At 49.7% G+C, this 19,519-nt stretch overlaps 1 protein-coding gene across 3 annotated transcripts in view; it reads left to right on the top strand.

Moving 5' to 3' along the window:
* epha4l (eph receptor A4, like) overlaps positions 1-19,519 on the top strand; it is an 88,761-nt gene that overhangs the window by 1,739 nt on the left and 67,503 nt on the right. For all 3 annotated transcript variants that reach the window (XM_031795778.1, XM_031795779.1, XM_031795780.1), the window contains exon 3: positions 3,085-3,748. In XM_031795778.1, coding sequence (XP_031651638.1) covers positions 3,085-3,748 — 664 coding nt within the window. The remainder of the gene's footprint in view (positions 1-3,084; positions 3,749-19,519) is intronic.

Here is a 19,519-nt window from a genome sequence, read left to right as displayed (position 1 = left end):
TAGATTCGAGTCCGATACTGCAGCGGGCGTCGGGTTTCCTGAATAGACGGCTGATTGAATCGGTCTTTGTGGAGAAACGTTATATCCTTTTCCCCCATTGAGGCGCGGGGAAAGAGGAACTTGGCAGCACAGAAAGGGCCCTCTGGAATGGATGAATGAAGGGAAGTGGCAGCGGGTTTCAGTCCTCACAGTAGGATTGGATTGGGCTATAAAGCAATAGGGAATGTGATCGGACTAAATGCATGATCCCGCGGTCTAATTGGTATATATATAGTTGCGCTGATAAGGTACAGAGTGCGACTGTTTCGGGAATGTCCGTGTTAGGCCCTTCGGTGCGCGCGGTTGGGGCTGGTCTGGCACACACTCCCCTGTCCGTTGTTCCCTGAGCCGAAGCAGCAACAGCACTGGCGTTTGAATAATTACATGGAACCATCTTATATGTGTTGTTGTATTTATAGACTAAACCAACAAGGTGGCCCAAAGTAGAGCAACATATGCTATCCATTACGTTCTTCTTTCTATTCAGGCATCTTCTGGCATATCAATTATATTTTAATGATACAGTTTATGGTATGCTTTAGACCCACAAAATAAACGTTGCCGGTTTGTGTCAGCCTTCTCTCCAACTCTTGTTTTATTCACCATTGGGTTGAGTTGCTGTTCAATGAATGTGGCTCGTGTGTGCTGCTGTTGGGTGCTCTCCGTTCCTTCTTCAGCGGGTTCCTCCGTGGCGGATGGATTGACAGGGTGCTGGCAGCGCCGACAGGCCTGCATTCACGCTCTCATTACGACCAATTACCCTCATTCTCCCTCTCCTCCGCTATCGGGGAAAGGTGCGGCCTTATCTGCCTAGCCGGTTGATTTCCACAATAAAGGGCCAAGCAGAAAGAAGAAAGCTGTTGAATAAAGCAGCGGGGTGATGGACACTTTCTCAAATCGGAACCTCAGCCATGTTTAGCGTTATCTCCCCTACTCAAATGAATAGGGCTTTAAACGAGATTAGTTATGACAACGCCTTGAATCAAATTCAGCACAGCATACATCCTTCCCCCTAGTAATAGCTCTGTTTGGACTCGTTTCTCTAAATAGAATATAGTCCTAACCAGATACAAGCAGAAGGCTGGCTTGTCTGCTCTTGTTTTTAAATGCAGTCAATTTGACAACTTTTTAAAACCTCATTGTGAAATGTTAAAGGCCCGGTGCAGTCAAAAATGAGATTTTCCTGTGTTTTTATTATTATTATATATATATTTTTTAACCTATTTCCAGACTAAGATGTCAAATAATACTGTTATATTTCTAAAATGATGATCATGCCCTTTTAGTGTAAGAGTTATTTGAAAAAACCACCTTAAAATGTCAGCCTGTTTTGGTGGGATGGAGTTTTAGCCTGCCTGTTGACATCACCAGGTGGTAAATTAGTTAATAGACCAATAAGAAAGGGAGTTCCAAACCTCTCTGCCAATAACAGCTAGTTTTCAGTTTCCCCTCCCCACTCAGACCACTCCCAGACAGTCCTAGCAGAATTCTTGCTTGAGAAATGTCTCTTTGAAAACAAGCAATTTTTTCTTCTTTTTGTCCATTTTTATTTAAAACAATCACAGTAAGGTACTTAATTGTTACCCCGAAATTATTATATATCCATGTCATCTACAAGACCCTGCTAGGTAAAGTCCCCCCTTATCTCAGCTCGCTGGTCATCATAGCATCTCCCACCTGTAGCACACGCTCCAGCAGGTATATCTCTCTGGTCAGCCCCACAACCAATTCTTTCTTTGGCCGCCTCTCCTTCCAGTTCTCTGCTGCCAATGACTGGAACGAACTACAAACATCTCTGAAACTGGAAACACTTATCTCCCTCACTAGCTTTAAGCACCAACTGTCAGAGCAGCTTACAGATTACTGCACCTGTACATAGCCCACCTATAATTTAGCCCAAACAACTATCTCTCTCCCTACTGTATTTTTTAAATTTATTTTGCGCCTTTGCACCCCATTATTTTTATTTTCTACTTTGCACATTCTTCCACTGCAAATCTACCATTCCAGTGTTTTACTTGCTATATTGTATTTACTTTGCCACCATGGCCTTTTTTTGCCTTTACCTCCCTTATCTCACCTCATTTGCTCACATCGTATATATACTTGTTTATACTGTATTATTGACTGTATGTTTGTTTTACTCCATGTGTAACTCTGTGTCGTTGTATGTGTCGAACTGCTTTGCTTTATCTTGGCCAGGTCGCAATTGTAAATGAGAACTTGTTCTCAACTTGCCTACCTGCTTAAATAAAGGTGAAATAAAATAAATAAATGCCTTTCAAAACACCATATACCCCATGCTCTTTAGTAGCTGGGACTTTATCGTAAGTAAAACAAACATTGTTCCTATAATAATAAGCCAGCCAGTCATCGATAACGTAATCCATGCACCTCATGAGTTCATTCTAAAAACACCCAGTCCACATGCTGTCCAAACCCTCTCCCTCTCCAAAATAAGTTGGCAGCCTACAGAAGGAACACAGACACCCATTTTCCATTGGGTTTTTGTTCAGATCACTATAAGCCCCTACAGACTTAAGGCCTATCCATTAGCTCATACACAAGATTCTTTCAATATCTCTTCACCCTCACTCTGTATTTCTCTCCATTTGGTGACCTTTAAATGAATCATGGAGTTATGGGGATTTACATTGAGGTCATCATTATTTGACATTCAAATAATAATTTTAATGGTACATGTTCCCCAAGGATTTGGTTGGTTTCCTTTTATGTGGAGATAAAACGTACTAGTCAGGCTTGAATACAGTACAGTAGGCCTGTGTGTACTTATTTCTGATTGTACCGGTAGTAGTTTCATTATAACAGGCCTTGCTATTTATATTAGGCCTTGTCATGCATTTGTTATTACGTTTGGTTTTAAATACTTGACCTACTGAGACGCAGACATTAAGTCCCCGTTCTGCTATGGTCTTTCTCAATGTATGTCTGCAAGTTAAGGTTTATATGTGGCCTACCATTTGACAGATTTGTCATAATGTTTGTCAGATGTTTTCCTAACATTTCCTGTGTTTGTCTCCTCAGTGGGAGGAGGTGAGCATCATGGATGAGAAGAACATTCCCATCAGGACGTACCAGGTGTGTAACGTGATGGAACCCAACCAGAACAACTGGCTTAGAACAGACTGGATCCCCCGGGTTGGCGCCCAGCGTGTCTACATTGAAATCAAGTTCACCCTGCGCGACTGTAACAGCCTCCCTGGTGTCATGGGAACCTGCAAGGAGACCTTCAACCTCTACTACTACGAGTCCAACAACGACAAGGAGCGCTACATCCGAGAGAACCAGTTTGGCAAGATTGACACGGTGGCGGCCGACGAGAGCTTCACCCAGGTGGACATCGGAGACCGCATCATGAAGTTGAATACGGAGGTCAGGGACGTGGGAGCCTTGACCCGGAAGGGTTTCTACCTGGCCTTCCAGGACGTGGGAGCCTGCATCGCCCTGGTGTCTGTCAGGGTGTTCTATAAGAAGTGTCCCCTGGCTGTGAGGAACCTGGCCCAGTTCCCTGACACCACCACCGGGGCTGACACCTCATCACTGGTAGAAGTCCGAGGATCCTGCGTAAATGATTCAGAGGAGCGTGACGTTCCCAAAATGTACTGCGGGGCGGACGGAGAGTGGCTGGTGCCCATCGGGAACTGCCTGTGTAACCCGGGATTTGAGGAGAGAAACCTTGAATGTCAGGGTAAGTTAAGGAGAGAAAGCTTCTGTCTGCCTCTGATATATATATTCCTCTAGTCACGGGCAGCAGCTGTTCTGTGTGGTTATTTATATTCTTCTCTATCGTTCTCTCTTCATTCACCTTCCATCTCTATCTCCATACAGTAGTCTGCTTCTTTATCATATCTCCCTCCTCTGTCTGTCTCTTTGTTTCACTCCCTCCATGTATCCCACTCTCTTTGTCTCTCTCTCTCTCTCTCTCTCTCTCTCTCTCTCTCTCTCTGTCTCTCTTTCTCTCTCTCGCTCTCTCTCTCGCTCTCTCTCTCGCTCTCTCTCTCGCTCTCTCTGCCTCTCTGCCTCTCTCTCTCTTCCCCTCCCTGCGTCTCTGATATCAGGCTGGTTAATAGAAGAGGTGATGATTGTAAATGGCGTAATTATCCAGTCCATTGGGATGTGTTAGTTAGGCCAGGGGAACAGGCCTGCTATAGGGATGTGGTAGTTAGGCCAGGGGAACAGGCCTGCTATAGGGATGTGGTAGTTAGGCCAGGGGAACAGGCCTGCTATAGGGATGTGTTAGTTAGGTCAGGGGTACATGCCTGCTATAGGGATGTGGTAGTTAGGCCAGGGGAACAGGCCTGCTATTGGGATGTGTTAGTTAGGTCAGGGGTACATGCCTGCTATTGGGATGTGTTAGTTAGGTCAGGGGTACAGGCCTGCTATTGGGATGTGGAAGTTAGGTCAGGGGTACAGGCCTGCTATAGGGATGTGGAAGTTAGGTCAGGGGTACAGGCCTGCTATAGGGATGTGGTAGTTAGGTCAGGGGAACAGGCCTGCTATAGGGATGTGGTAGTTAGGCCAGGGGAACAGGCCTGCTATTGGGATGTGTTAGTTAGGTCAGGGGTACATGCCTGCTATTGGGATGTGTTAGTTAGGTCAGGGGTACAGGCCTGCTATTGGGATGTGGAAGTTAGGTCAGGGGTACATGCCTGCTATTGGGATGTGTTAGTTAGGTCAGGGGTACAGGCCTGCTATTGGGATGTGGAAGTTAGGTCAGGGGTACAGGCCTGCTATAGGGATGTGGAAGTAAGGTCAGGGGTACAGGCCTGCTATAGGGATGTGTTAGTTAGGTCAGGGGAACAGGCCTGCTATTGGGATGTGTTAGTTAGGCCAGGGGAACAGGCCTGCTATTGGGATGTGTTAGTTAGGCCAGGGGAACAGGCCTGCTATTGGGATGTGTTAGTTAGGTCAGGGGAACAGGCCTGCTATTGGGATGTGTTAGTTAGGCCAGGGGAACAGGCCTGCTATTGGGATGTGTTAGTTAGGTCAGGGGTACAGGCCTGCTATTGGGATGTGTTAGTTAGGTCAGGGGAACAGGCCTGCTATTGGGATGTGTTAGTTAGGCCAGGGGAACAGGCCTGCTATTGGGATGTGTTAGTTAGGTCAGGGGTACAGGCCTGCTATTGGGATGTGTTAGTTAGGCCAGGGGAACAGGCCTGCTATTGGGATGTGTTAGTTAGGTCAGGGGTACAGGCCTGCTATTGGGATGTGGGAGTTAGGCCAGGGGAACAGGCCTGCTATTGGGATGTGTTAGTTAGGCCAGGGGTACAGGCCTGCTATTGGGATGTGTTAGTTAGGCCAGGGGTACAGGCCTGCTATTGGGATGTGTTAGTTAGGCCAGGGGTACAGGCCTGCAATTGGGATGTGTTAGTTAGGTCAGGGGAACAGGCCTGCTATTGGGATGTGTTAGTTAGGCCAGGGGAACAGGCCTGCTATAGGGATGTGGAAGTTAGGTCAGGGGTACAGGCCTGCTATAGGGATGTGGTAGTTAGGCCAGGGGAACAGGCCTGCTATTGGGATGTGTTAGTTAGGCCAGGGGAACAGGCCTGCTATAGGGATGTGGAAGTTAGGTCAGGGGTACAGGCCTGCTATAGGGATGTGGTAGTTAGGTCAGGGGTACATGCCTGCTATAGGGATGTGGTAGTTAGGCCAGGGGTACAGGCCTGCTATAGGGATGTGGTAGTTAGGTCAGGGGAACAGGCCTGCTATAGGGATGTGGAAGTTAGGTCAGGGGTACAGGCCTGCTATAGGGATGTGTTAGTTAGGTCAGGGGTACAGGCCTGCTATTGGGATGTGTTAGTTAGGTCAGGGGTACATGCCTGCTATTGGGATGTGTTAGTTAGGCCAGGGGTACAGGCCTGCTATAAGGATGTGGTCTTTAGGTCAGGGGTACATGCCTGCTATTGGGATGTGGTAGTTAGGCCAGGGGTACAGGCCTGCTATAGGGATGTGGAAGTAAGGTCAGGGGTACAGGCCTGCTATAGGGATGTGTTAGTTAGGCCAGGGGAACAGGCCTGCTATTGGGATGTGTTAGTTAGGCCAGGGGAACAGGCCTGCTATTGGGATGTGTTAGTTAGGCCAGGGGAACAGGCCTGCTATTGGGAGGTGTTAGTTAGGTCAGGGGAACAGGCCTGCTATTGGGATGTGTTAGTTAGGCCAGGGGAACAGGCCTGCTATTGGGATGTGTTAGTTAGGTCAGGGGTACAGGCCTGCTATTGGGATGTGTTAGTTAGGTCAGGGGAACAGGCCTGCTATTGGGATGTGTTAGTTAGGCCAGGGGAACAGGCCTGCTATAGGGATGTGGAAGTTAGGTCAGGGGTACAGGCCTGCTATAGGGATGTGGTAGTTAGGCCAGGGGAACAGGCCTGCTATTGGGATGTGTTAGTTAGGCCAGGGGAACAGGCCTGCTATAGGGATGTGGAAGTTAGGTCAGGGGTACAGGCCTGCTATAGGGATGTGGTAGTTAGGTCAGGGGTACATGCCTGCTATAGGGATGTGGTAGTTAGGCCAGGGGTACAGGCCTGCTATAGGGATGTGGTAGTTAGGTCAGGGGAACAGGCCTGCTATAGGGATGTGGAAGTTAGGTCAGGGGTACAGGCCTGCTATAGGGATGTGTTAGTTAGGTCAGGGGTACAGGCCTGCTATTGGGATGTGTTAGTTAGGTCAGGGGTACATGCCTGCTATTGGGATGTGTTAGTTAGGCCAGGGGTACAGGCCTGCTATAAGGATATGGTCTTTAGGTCAGGGGTACATGCCTGCTATTGGGATGTGGTAGTTAGGCCAGGGGTACAGGCCTGCTATTGGGATGTGTTAGTTAGGCCAGGGGAACAGGCCTGCTATAGGGATGTGGTAGTTAGGCCAGGGGAACAGGTCTGCTATTGGGATGTGTTAGTTAGGCCAGGGGGACAGGCCTGCTATTGGGATGTGGTAGTTAGGCCAGGGGTACAGGTCTGCTATTGGGATGTGGTAGTTAGGTCAGGGGTACATGCCTGCTATAGGGATGTGGTAGTTAGGCCAGGGGTACAGGCCTGCTATAGGGATGTGGTAGTTAGGTCAGGGGAACAGGCCTGCTATAGGGATGTGGAAGTTAGGTCAGGGGTACAGGCCTGCTATTGGGATGTGTTAGTTAGGCCAGGGGGACAGGCCTGCTATTGGGATGTGGTAGTTAGGCCAGGGGTACAGGTCTGCTATTGGGATGTGGTAGTTAGGCCAGGGGTACAGGCCTGCTATTGGGATGTGTTAGTTAGGCCAGGGGCACAGGCCTGCTATTGGGATGTGGTTGTTAGGCCAGGGTAACAGGTCTGCTATTGGGATGGGTTAGTTGGGCCAGGGGAAGAGGCCTGCTATTGGGATGTGTTAGTTAGGCCAGGGGAACAGGCCTGCTACATGGATGTGGTAGTTAGGCCAGGGTAACATGCCTGCCTGTCTGCAGTGTGTATCTGATGGATAAATTGCTCAGGAGAGACCAGTCTAAATAGCTCTCTCTCCTCCCCTACCCACCAAACCACCAGCCCCAATCCCAGCCAGATGATTCTCAGTCTCTCTCTCTACCCACCACACCAACAGCCCCAATCCCAGCCAGATGATTCTCAGTCTCTCTCTACCCACCACACCACCAGCCCCAATCCCAGCCAGATGATTCCCAGTCTCTCCTCCCCTACCCATCACACCACCAGCCCCAATCCCAGTCAGATGATTCCCAGTCTCTCCTCCCCTATCCACCACACCACCAGCCCCAATCCCAGACAGATTATTCTCAGTCTCTCTCTCTCTCCTCCCCTACCCACCACACCACCAGCCCCAATCCCAGCCAGATGATTCTCAGTCTCTCCCTCCCTCTCTCCTCCCCTACCCACCACACCACCAGCCCCAATCACAGTCAGATTATTCTCAGTCTGTCTCTCTCTCCTCCCCTACCCACCACACCACCAGCCCCAATCCCAGCCAGATGATTCTCAGTCTCTCTCTCTACCCACCACACCACCAGCCCCAATCCCAGTCAGATGATTCCCAGTCTCTCCTCTCCTACCCACCACACCACCAGCCCCAATCCCAGTCAGATTATTCTCAGTCTCTCTCTCTCTCCTCCCCTACCCACCACACCACCAGCCCCAATCCCAGCCAGATGAATCTCAGTCTCTCTCTCTCTCTCTCCTCCCCTACCCACCACACCACCAGCCCCAATCCCAGTCAGATGATTCCCAGTCTCTCTCTCTCCTCCAGACCCCAGTCCCAATCCCAGTCAGATGATTCCCAGTCTCTCTCTCTCCTCCAGACCCAATCCCAGTCAGATGATTCTCAGTCTCTCCTCCCCTCCCCTACCCACCACACCACCAGCCCCAATCCCAGTCAGATGATTCCCAGTCCTTCTCTCTACCCACCACACCACCAGCCCCAATCCCAGGAAGATGATTCCCAGTCTCTCCTCCACTACCCATCACACCACCAGCCCCAATCCCAGGAAGATGATTCCCAGTCTCTCTCTCTCTCCTCCCCACCACACCACCAGCCCCAATCCCAGTCAGATGATTCCCAGTCTCTCTCTCTCCTCCAGACCCCAGTCCCAATCCCAGTCAGATGATTCCCAGTCTCTCTCTCTCCTCCAGACCCCAGCCCCAATCCCAGTCAGATGATTCTCAGTCTCTCCTCCCCTCCCCTACCCACCACACCACCAGCCCCAATCCCAGTCAGATGATTCCCAGTCCTTCTCTCTACCCACCACACCACCAGCCCCAATCCCAGGAAGATGATTCCCAGTCTCTCCTCCACTACCCATCACACCACCAGCCCCAATCCCAGGAAGATGATTCCCAGTCTCTCCTCCCCTACCCACCACACCACCAGCCCCAATCCCAGGAAGATGATTCCCATTCTCTCCTCCCCTACCCACCACACCACCAGCACCAATCCCAGGAAGATGATTCCCAGTCTCTCTCTCTCTCTCCTCCCCACCACACCACCAGCCCCAATCACAGTCAGATGATTCCCAGTCCTTCTCTCTACCCACCACACCACCAGCCCCAATCCCAGTCAGATGATTCTCAGTCTCTCTCTCTCTCTCCTCCCCACCACATCCCAAATCCCAGCTAGATGGTTTTCAGAAGGGCCAGTGCTGGCCTGTGAGAGAGAGATAGACAGAAGCCCTCACTTGTCTGGTTTATCATTCTATGTAGGTGGACGGGAGGTAGAAAGACACACACACACACACACACACACACACACACACACACACACACACACACACACACACACACACACACACACACACACACACACACACACACACACACACACACACACACACACACACTCTCACCAATGAAATAGAGCTCAAACAGAGACACATGGCGATGAGGGGGGAAAAATGCTGAAAGTGTTTGTTTTTAGTCTTTAGTCCACCTCAATGATCCCTCTTGTTTAATGTTGTTTGTGTGACTATACTTAGTGAATGTCTTTTGTTATCCAGCAGCATCTGAATAAAAACATGGCAATGCAAAAAACAAAATGGTAAAAAGCCAGAATAAAAAATTAAAAAAGTTGAATTTGTTAATACATTTACCAAAGGATATATAGACCTACTGTATGTTTTTCTCTTGGTGTGTGACTACCAACTTTCTCTCCCGGTGTGGATACCAGTCTGTTGTGTGTGTGGTTCCTGGTGTGTGACTACCAGTCTGTTGTGTGTGTGGTTCCTGGTGTGTGACTACCAGTATGTTGTGTGTGTGGTTCCTGGTGTGTGACTACCAGTCTGTTGTGTGTGTGGTTCCTGGTGTGTGACTACCAGTCTGTTGTGTGTGTGGTTCCTGGTGTGTGACTACCAGTCTGTTGTGTGTGTGGTTCCTGGTGTGTGACTACCAGTCTGTTGTGTGTGTGGTTCCTGGTGTGTGACTACCAGTCTGTTGTGTGTGTGGTTCCTGGTGTGTGACTACCAGTCTGTTGTGTGTGTGGTTCCTGGTGTGTGACTACCAGTGTGTTGTGTGTGTGGTTCCTGGTGTGTGACTACCAGTGTGTTGTGTGTGTAGTTCCTGGTGTGTGACTACCAGTCTGTTGTGTGTGTGGTTCCTGGTGTGTGACTACCAGTCTGTTGTGTGTGTGGTTCCTGGTGTGTGACTACCAGTGTGTTGTGTGTGTGGTTCCTGGTGTGTGACTACCAGTGTGTTGTGTGTGTGGTTCCTGGTGTGTGACTACCAGTGTGTTGTGTGTGTGTGGTTCCTGGTGTGTGACTACAAGTGTGTGGTGTGTGTGGTTCCTGGTGTGTGACTACCAGTGTGTTGTGTGTGTAGTTCCTGGTGTGTGACTACCAGTGTGTTGTGTGTGTGGTTCCTGGCGTGTGACTACCAGTGTGTTGTGTGTGTGGTTCCTGGTGTGTGACTACCAGTGTGTTGTGTGTGTGGTTCCTGGTGTGTGACTACCAGTGTGTTGTGTGTGTGTGTGTAGTCAGCCGTCAGCTGCCTCCCCCCAGCCTAAAGGGCAGTGTGCTGCTGCAGCGTGGGGTCAGAGGCCGGCCAGGTTGCTTAACGGGGACGGGCCACTCTACCTACCTTCATTTACGAGGGAACCTTTAAGCACTATCTCAGGACTAATTGCATGTCAAACAGGCCTGGTGATTTAGTGTACTAGGGCTGGCGGGCTCCTTCTGAGGATGGTCGAGGAGGGCGCACTGAGGTACAAATGGCCAAAGATGGTGTGTGTGTGTGGGGGATAGGTTGGGGGTCAGGGGGTAGCATTTCGGGGCAAGAATGTTCTTTGGAGTGTAGCCTGTCTCCCCTGTTGGTTTCTGTGGCTGTGTGGATGGCAGGGGCCAGGTTTCTCTCTCCCCTGGGTTGTCTTCAAAGGAGAGAGCAGAGATGGCAGGCTGAACGAAGGAGAGCTGACTGAGGGTAGTCTTTGAAAGATGATGTATCCTTACTGGTGTGAGTCAGCAACATTTAGTTCTCTCTCATACCAAACTCATGGGCAACTGAGTGCCCTTTAGTCTATCTTTGCAATGATTGTCTCTGAGTGTCTAGTGTTAATGTGTCTTTTTGCGATGTCTATACAGTGCCCTACGTAATTATTGGGGCAGTGACACATGTTTAGTTATTTTGGCAATTTAGATTTGAAATTATACAATGACTATGAGGTTAAAGTACAGACTGTCAGCTTTAATTAAAAGGTATTTTCATCCATATCGGGTGAACGGTTTATAAATTACAGCACTTTCAGTACGTAGTCCCCCCATTTTAGGGGACCAAAAGTTTTGGGACAAATTCACTTATGTGTATTAAAGTAGTCAAAAGTAAGTATTTAGTTCCATATTCCTAGCACACAATGATTACATCAAGCTTGTGACTTTACACACTTGGATTCATTTGCTGTTTGTTTTGGTTGTGTTTTAGAATATTTAGCGTCCAATAGAAATGAATGGTAATATATTACGTCACTTTTATTGTAAATAAGAATATAATATGTTTCTAAACATTTCTACGTTGATGTGGATGCTGCCATTATTGTGGATAGTCCTTAATGAATCGTGAATAATGAAAGTTACAGACGCACAAATATCATACCCCCAAGACATGCTAACCTCTCTCTATTACAATAGCAGGGGAGGTTAGCATTTTATATCATACCCCCAAGACATGCTAACCTCTCTCTATTACAATAGCAGGGGAGGTTAGCATTTTATATCATACCCCCAAGACATGCTAACCTCTCTCTATTACAATAGCAGGGGAGGTTAGCATTTTATATCATACCCCCAAGACATGCTAACCTCTCTCTATTACAATAGCAGGGGAGGTTAGCATTTCGGGTGTTATGATATTTGTGCGTCTAACTTTCTGTGTCACTGTCCCAATAATTACGGAGGGCATTGTATGCATGTGCTGTGTCATATAACATCAGTGGTACGTGCTCTATCACATCAGAGTTGGGTCAGACACACACTCACGTTCTGCCTGGGTCTCCATGGCTACCAGAGCGACAGTCCAGGGTCTACCTCAGTGTTTGATGGGTTAAAAGGTGGAGCTCACTGTCAGCCTTCAAGTGCACTGACGAGGCAGAATGCAGGGGGGCTCAACTTCAATATAATCATGTGGACCAAGACACTAAAGAGGGGCTGAGATGGGGGGTTGGGTCTCAAGTCCTCTGTCGGAAAGAGGGGGTGTGTGTGTGTGTGTGTGTGTGTCAAGGTTATGGGGGTACCTTGGCCTCTGGTTCCCAGCAGTGGTGAGTGAATGGGACTCCTCCATCATTGTTGAAGCAGTGAGGTTGGGGGATGTGTGGGTTAGGGGGGGGGGGTCAGAGGATTGTGAACGTTGGCTGAGGGTCAAAGGTCACTAAGTTGTTCATCCATCTTGCTGGTATGCATGACAGGGTCGAGGGCCAGGATTTATTAAGATGTCAGGATCCTGACAGCTGGGTGTTCGGGGGCCGCCAGAATGTACACATAGCATAGGGGCCAAGGGGAGAGAGATGCAGGGGCCAGGGAGGGCCCCATGAGAAGAACCGGGGGTTTGCTTTTGGGCTCCTTTCTTTTCTCTCTCATTCCCTTGTTTCTATGAGCTTGGGTGGTGGGGTAACGCTCTCTGCCGCTAGTCGTCTGTTGATGGTGACTGCATTGTTGAGGGTGACTGCATTATTGAAGGTGACTGCATTGTTGAAGGGGACTGCATTGTTGAGGGGGACTGCATTGTTGAGGAGGGATTGTCGGAAGGACGTGTCACAAGTGTTTGCATGTGTGACTGTGTGTGTATCGATGTGTGAGTCCGTGTGTGTATTGTGTTCATGTGAGTTAATGTGGGTGACTGTGTGTGTTTGTCCGTGTATTGTGTTGATGTGAGTTAATGTGGGTGACTGTGTGTGTTTGTCCGTGTATTGCGTTCATGTGTGTGAGTTTATGTGTATATGTGTTGGAGGCAGACGCCTTGGGTGGCTGAACCGTGAAGGTGGCAGACTGTTTTGACACCTCTCATTGGGGAGGGATGGGTGGGGAGCAGACTGGGAGTTTAAACCTCTACACCACCTTTACAAATACTACATCAAGTAGAGGGAAGCTCTTTCAAGTCACCCTGCCTGTCCACCCGCCTGTTCTGTTGTAGCAAGATGTGTACTTGCATGAATGAGTGTGTTTGTGTGTATGACCAGATTAGCATCAGAGAGAGGAAGGATTGTGTCCAAAGACTGGATTGTAGTGTTTTGCTCTATTCTCCTAACCTTAACCTGTTGATCCTGACCGTAGACCTTCTCTTGCTCTATTCTCATAACCTGTTGATCCTGACCGTAGACCTTCTCTTGCTCTATTCTCCTAACCTGTTGATCCTGACCGTAGACCTTCTCTTGCTCTATACTCATAACCTGTTGATCCTGACCGTAGACCTTCTCAACTGAAAGTGGGTCACATGATTGAATTATGGGGTATTACATATCACACAGCTTTCCAGTATTGATGTAGTTGTAAGAGATGTAGGCCTCTCTCTGTCTCTGTCTCTCTCCGTCTCTATCCTCTCTCTCTGTCGCTCTCTCTTTCTCTCTGTGTCTCTCTGTCTCTGTCTCTCTCTGTTAACATTGTTAAATATGCACTAGGGAGCATCATCTAAATTCATCACATAATTATATTTATCCCTCTAGTCCCTCTTGACTTTAAATACACAAATGCATATTAGGTTTGTATCTGTAGTCTCCCTCTCTCTTCCTTTCTCTCCCTCCCCCTCCATCTCTCTCTCTCTTCCTTTTCTCCCCCTCCCTCTCTCTCTCTTCCTTTCTCTCCCTCCCTCTCTCTTCCTTTCTCCCCTCCCCCTCCATCTCTCTCTCTCTCTTCCTTTCTCCCCCTCCCTCTCTCTCTCTTCCTTTCTCTCCCTCCCTCTCTCTCTCTTCCTTTCTCTCCCTCCCTCTCTCTCTCTTCCTTTCTCTCCCTCCCTCTCTCTCCCTCCCTCTTCCTTTTTCTCCCTCCCTCTCTCTCTTCCTTTCTCCCCCTCCCTCTCTCTCTCTTCCTTTCTCTCCCTCCCTCTCTCTCCCTCCCTCTTCCTTTTTCTCCCTCCCTCTCCCTCCCTCTCTCTCTTCCTTTCTCTCCCTCCCTCTCTCTCTCTCTCTTCCTTTCTCTCCCTCCCTCTCCCTCTTCCTTTTTCTCCCTCCCTCTCCCTCCCTCTCTCTCTCTTCCTTTCTCTCCCTCCCTCTCTCTCTCTTCCTTTCTCTCCCTCCCTCCCTCTCTCTCCCTCCCTCTTCCTTTTTCTCCCTCCCTCTCCCTCCCTCTCTCCCTCCCTCTCTCTCCCACCCTCTTCCTTTTTCTCCCTCCCTCTCTCTCCCTCTCTCTCTTCCTTTCTCTCCCTCCCTCTCTCTCTCTTCCTTTCTCTCCCTCCCTCTCTCTCCCTCCCTCTTCCTTTTTCTCCCTCCCTCTTCCTTTCTCTCTATCTTTCTCCCTCACTTCATGTATTTCTTTGTGTCACGCCCCCCCTCTCTCTCTCTCTCTCTCCCTTTCTCCCTCCCTCCCTCCCCCTCTCTCCCTTTCCCTCCCTCTCCAGGGTTGTTAGTGCTAGTCTGGCTGTCTCTGGTGAAAGCACCGTGGTGAACATTATCACCTGTCTCTATTCCGACACACAGGCACACACACACACACATTCACATACACTAGAATAGAATTGAATGTGCACGTCACTTTTTCTGCCTTTCTAGAGAAGCTCATTTTGTGTTGCTGTAAGGAGAGACGAGAATCTATTACCACCAGGTAGGGGAAAGGAAACGTATGACAAAGAGGACGAAATGTCTCATGACGGAGGATCCTTTCGCCTCTTATTTTTCTCAGCAATCACGCTAAAATAATTGCTGTACCTTAGAGTCCTCATTTCTTGCTTGTTTAGCTTCACTTATGTAAAACAGCTTGCCCTCCCTCTCCCCCTCCCTCTCCTCCTCCTCCCTCTCCCCTCCCTCTCCTCACTCCCTCTCCTCCTCCCTCTCCCCACTCCCCCTCCCTCTCCTCCTCCCTCTCCTCCTCCCTCTCCCTCTCCTCCTCCTCCCTCTCCCTTCTCTTCTCCCTGTCCTCCTCCTCCCTCTCCCTTCTCTTCTCCCTCTCCTCCTCCCTCTCCCTCTCCTCCTCCCTCTTCCTCTCCCTCTCCCTCTCCTCCTCCCTCTCCTCCTCCCTCTCCTCCTCCCTCTCCCTTCTCTTCTCCCTCTCCCTCTCCTCCTCTCTCTCCCTCTCCTCCTCCCTCTTCCTCTCCCTCTCCTCCTCCCTCTCCCTCTCCTCCTCCCTCTTCCTCTCCCTCTCCCCCTCCCTCTCCCTCTCCCCCTCCCTCTCCTCCCTCTCCCTCTCCTCCTCCCTCTCCCCCTCCCTCTCCCTCTCCTCCTCCCTCTCCCTCTCCCTTCTCTCCTCCCTCTCCCTTCTCTTCTCCCTCTCCCTCTCCTCATTCCACCTCCCCATCCCTCCACCAGATGAATTGTAATTCAGTGATCATTACTGGAGGTGTTGAAGGTTTCTTCCTGCTCGTAGCAAGGTCCTGGCTCGACTCTTTCCCCTGCTGTTCCTAACACTCATCGTCCTCTCTCCTCACACCCCATTCAGGCCAGGAAAAAAGTGCTTGTTGAGTGTGACCCAAGCAGGCGGGCAGCGCTCTGACAATACAAACACAACAAACGCAACCAAACGCCACCCGCATAACCCACATGTAACCACACTGTTAAAACTCCATTCATTTTTCAGCAAATATTCAGCTAACAACCGTGAACATTCAGGGGACATTGTGTAAAGAATGGTTTTGGAGCCAGCTCGTTCTCTCTCCACTCCACTCCCTCGTCTCTTTGAAGGCTGCGACGGGAAGAGGGAACGATTAAAGTAGTCACGAAGCAAATTAACATGTCAAAAGACCCAGAATAAATACCCCAGGCCGCTCTCTACCCAGACACCCCATCCCTCCCGTCTGCTCTCCCCTCTGCTTCCCTCTCTGTCCTTCCCTCTCTCCGTGGGTGACTTGTTTTTCAGTCTCTTCCTCTTTCTCTCTCACCACTCTTCTACCCCGCTTTCTTTTTCTTCCTTTCTCTCTCTCTCTCTTATTCTCTCCTGGAAAAGCATGGTTGATGGACAGACAGATGGCTCTGAGGAGGAGCGAGAGAGAAAGAGAGACCGAGGGGGAGGGAGAGAGAGACATGGGCTCCAATCAAGAGGGCTCGAGCAGATCATTTGAAAGAGAGTGAATGAGAGAGGGTTTGAGGCTCTGAAAAGAAAAGAGAGCCACTGCCACTTTCATTGACTTGACTGAGGGAGAAATAGAACTTTTGCAAAAAGGAGAGAGAGAAAGAAGGGGGCAGCGAGATGGAGAATAAGACAAAGAAAGGGAGTTAAGTGGGAGAGATTTAGTTCCAGTTTGGCAGTCTTCCTTTTTCTCCACTTCATCCATCTCTTCACCATCTCCCCAAAATCCGTCTGATCAAGGGTATTCTAGAACTGATGTTGAGGTGTGTGTGTGTAAGTGATCCATCTCTGTGAAATGTGTATGTGCTTCTGTGTGTACGTTTGCGATATTTATTGAGGTACGATCACCCCCTTAACCGTGACTTTTCTCTTAACATTTCAATCATGTAGCGTGAGCAGCACAGCTGAATACAACACCAACATAACCACACATAGATGCTTTGCCTGCCAACTCTTCCTCGGTTTCTCACAATGGAGGCTGATTGCAAACACCTTGACGAGTGTTTCATCTATCTCTCTCATTCCATCTCTCTCTCCCTCCGATTTCTATCTTAAGCTCCCTCTATCCTGGCAGGCAGAGGTGGTCTTTTCTTCACTCGTGATCTTCTTCCCGAGCTCAGAACTCCTCTGGGAATGAAAGGCCTGGCTGTGGTAATCAGTTAGGGGTTATGACAAAAAGAGCGCCCAGGAAAAAAAGGCTTGATCTACTCTGATGGGCCAGAGTCTCGATTCAATGGCCATTTTAATAAGAAAAGGCCTCTTCTAATCACAATCTCCGTGCCGCTGGCACACTAGCCTTTCCCCCCTCGGTAAACACACTGACATACGGACACACACACTCATACACTGATGAAACTCTGTGTCAGAGCCAGAACTCAGGAGGTGGAGATAGCGGTATGTATGTGACGTGTGTGTGTGTGTGTGTGAGGTGTAGCCGGAGGACTGGTGAAATGTAATGTGAGAGGCTGGGTCTGGGAGTGCTAGCACCAGCCAGGGAAGAGGTGTAGCTGGAGGACTGGTGAAATGTAATGTGAGAGGCTGGGTCTGGGAGTGCTAGCACCAGCCAGGGAAGAGGTGTAGCCGGTGGACTGGTGAAATGTAATGTGAGAGGCTGGGTCTGGGAGTGCTAGCACCAGCCAGGGAAGAGGTGTAGCCGGAGGACTGGTGAAATGTAATGTGAGAGGCTGGGTCTGGGAGTGCTAGCATCAGCCAGGGAAGAGGTGTAGCTGGAGGACTGGTGAAATGTAATGTGAGAGGCTGGGTCTGGGAGTGCTAGCACCAGCCAGGGAAGAGGTGTAGCCGGTGGACTGGTGAAATGTAATGTGAGAGGCTGGGTCTGGGAGTGCTAGCACCAGCCAGGGAAGAGGTGTAGCTGGAGGACTGGTGAAATGTAATGTGAGAGGCTGGGTCTGGGAGTGCTAGCACCAGCCAGGGAAGAGGTGTAGCTGGAGGACTGGTGAAATGTAATGTGAGAGGCTAGGTCTGGGAGTGCTAGCACCAGCCAGGGAAGAGGTGTAGCTGGAGGACTGGTGAAATGTAATGTGAGAGGCTGGGTCTGGGAGTGCTAGCACCAGCCAGGGAAGAGGTGTAGCTGGAGGACTGGTAAAATGTAATGTGAGAGGCTGGGTCTGGGAGTGCTAGCACCAGCCAGGGAAGAGGTGTAGCTGGAGGACTGGTGAAATGTAATGTGAGAGGCTGGGTCTGGGAGTGCTAGCACCAGCCAGGGAAGAGGTGTAGCTGGAGGACTGGTGAAATGTAATGTGAGAGGCTGGGTCTGGGAGTGCTAGCACCAGCCAGGGAAGAGGTGTAGCTGGAGGACTGGTGAAATGTAATGTGAGAGGCTGGGTCTGGGAGTGCTAGCACCAGCCAGGGAAGAGGTGTAGCTGGAGGACAGGTGAAATGTAATGTGAGAGGCTGGGTCTGGGAGTGCTAGCACCAGCCAGGGAAGAGGTGTAGCTGGAGGACTGGTGAAATGTAATGTGAGAGGCTGGGTCTGGGAGTGCTAGCACCAGCCAGGGAAGAGGTGTAGCTGGAGGACTGGTGAAATGTAATGTGAGAGGCTGGGTCTGGGAGTGCTAGCACCAGCCAGGGAAGAGGTGTAGCCGGTGGACTGGTGAAATGTAATGTGAGAGGCTGGGTCTGGGAGTGCTAGCACCAGCCAGGGAAGAGGTGTAGCTGGAGGACAGGTGAAATGTAATGTGAGAGGCTGGGTCTGGGAGTGCTAGCACCAGCCAGGGAAGAGGTGTAGCTGGAGGACTGGTGAAATGTAATGTGAGAGGCTGGGTCTGGGAGTGCTAGCACCAGCCAGGGAAGAGGTGTAGCTGGAGGACTGGTGAAATGTAATGTGAGAGGCTGGGTCTGGGAGTGCTAGCACCAGCCAGGGAAGAGGTGTAGCTGGAGGACTGGTGAAATGTAATGTGAGAGGCTGGGTCTGGGAGTGCTAGCACCAGCCAGGGAAGAGGTGTAGCTGGAGGACTGGTGAAATGTAATGTGAGAGGCTGGGTCTGGGAGTGCTAGCACCAGCCAGGGAAGAGGTGTAGCTGGAGGACTGGTGAAATGTAATGTGAGAGGCTGGGTCTGGGAGTGCTAGCACCAGCCAGGGAAGAGGTGTAGCTGGAGGACTGGTGAAATGTAATGTGAGAGGCTGGGTCTGGGAGTGCTAGCACCAGCCAGGGAAGAGGTGTAGCTGGAGGACTGGTGAAATGTAATGTGAGAGGCTGGGTCTGGGAGTGCTAGCACCAGCCGGGGAAGAGGCCTAAGGAGGTAGTGATGAAGGAACATAGAGAATAGAGGGAGAGACAGAGAGAATAGAGGGAGAGACAGAGGGAGAGACAGAGAGAATAGAGGGAGAGACAGAGAGAATAGATGGAAAGAGAATAGAGGGAGAGAGAATGGATGTAGAGACACGTAATGGATGTAGAGACATACATAATAGATGGAGAGACAGAGAGAATAGATGGAGAGACAGAGAGAATAGATGGAGAGACAGAGAGAATAGATGGTGAGACAGGGAGAATAGATGGAGAGACAGACAGAATAGATGAAGAGACAGAGAATAGATGGAGAGACAGAGAATCACTTTGTATGTTGTCTACCTCACTTGCTTTGGCAATGTTAACACATGTTTCCCATGCCAATAAAGCCCTTGAATTGAATTGAATAGATGGAGAGACAGACAGAATAGATGGAGAGGGTGAGAGTATGGTAGTTTAGTGAGATGAAGAAAGAGATCAACAAGACAGATAGATGGCGAGAAACTCAACACACTCATTTCTGGTAGTGCCAATTTTGAAACTT

This window comes from Oncorhynchus kisutch, linkage group LG18 (assembly GCF_002021735.2).
Source record: "Oncorhynchus kisutch isolate 150728-3 linkage group LG18, Okis_V2, whole genome shotgun sequence".
In the NCBI taxonomy this organism is placed as follows: Eukaryota; Metazoa; Chordata; class Actinopteri; order Salmoniformes; family Salmonidae; genus Oncorhynchus; species Oncorhynchus kisutch.
This window is presented reverse-complemented; position numbering and strand designations above follow the sequence as displayed.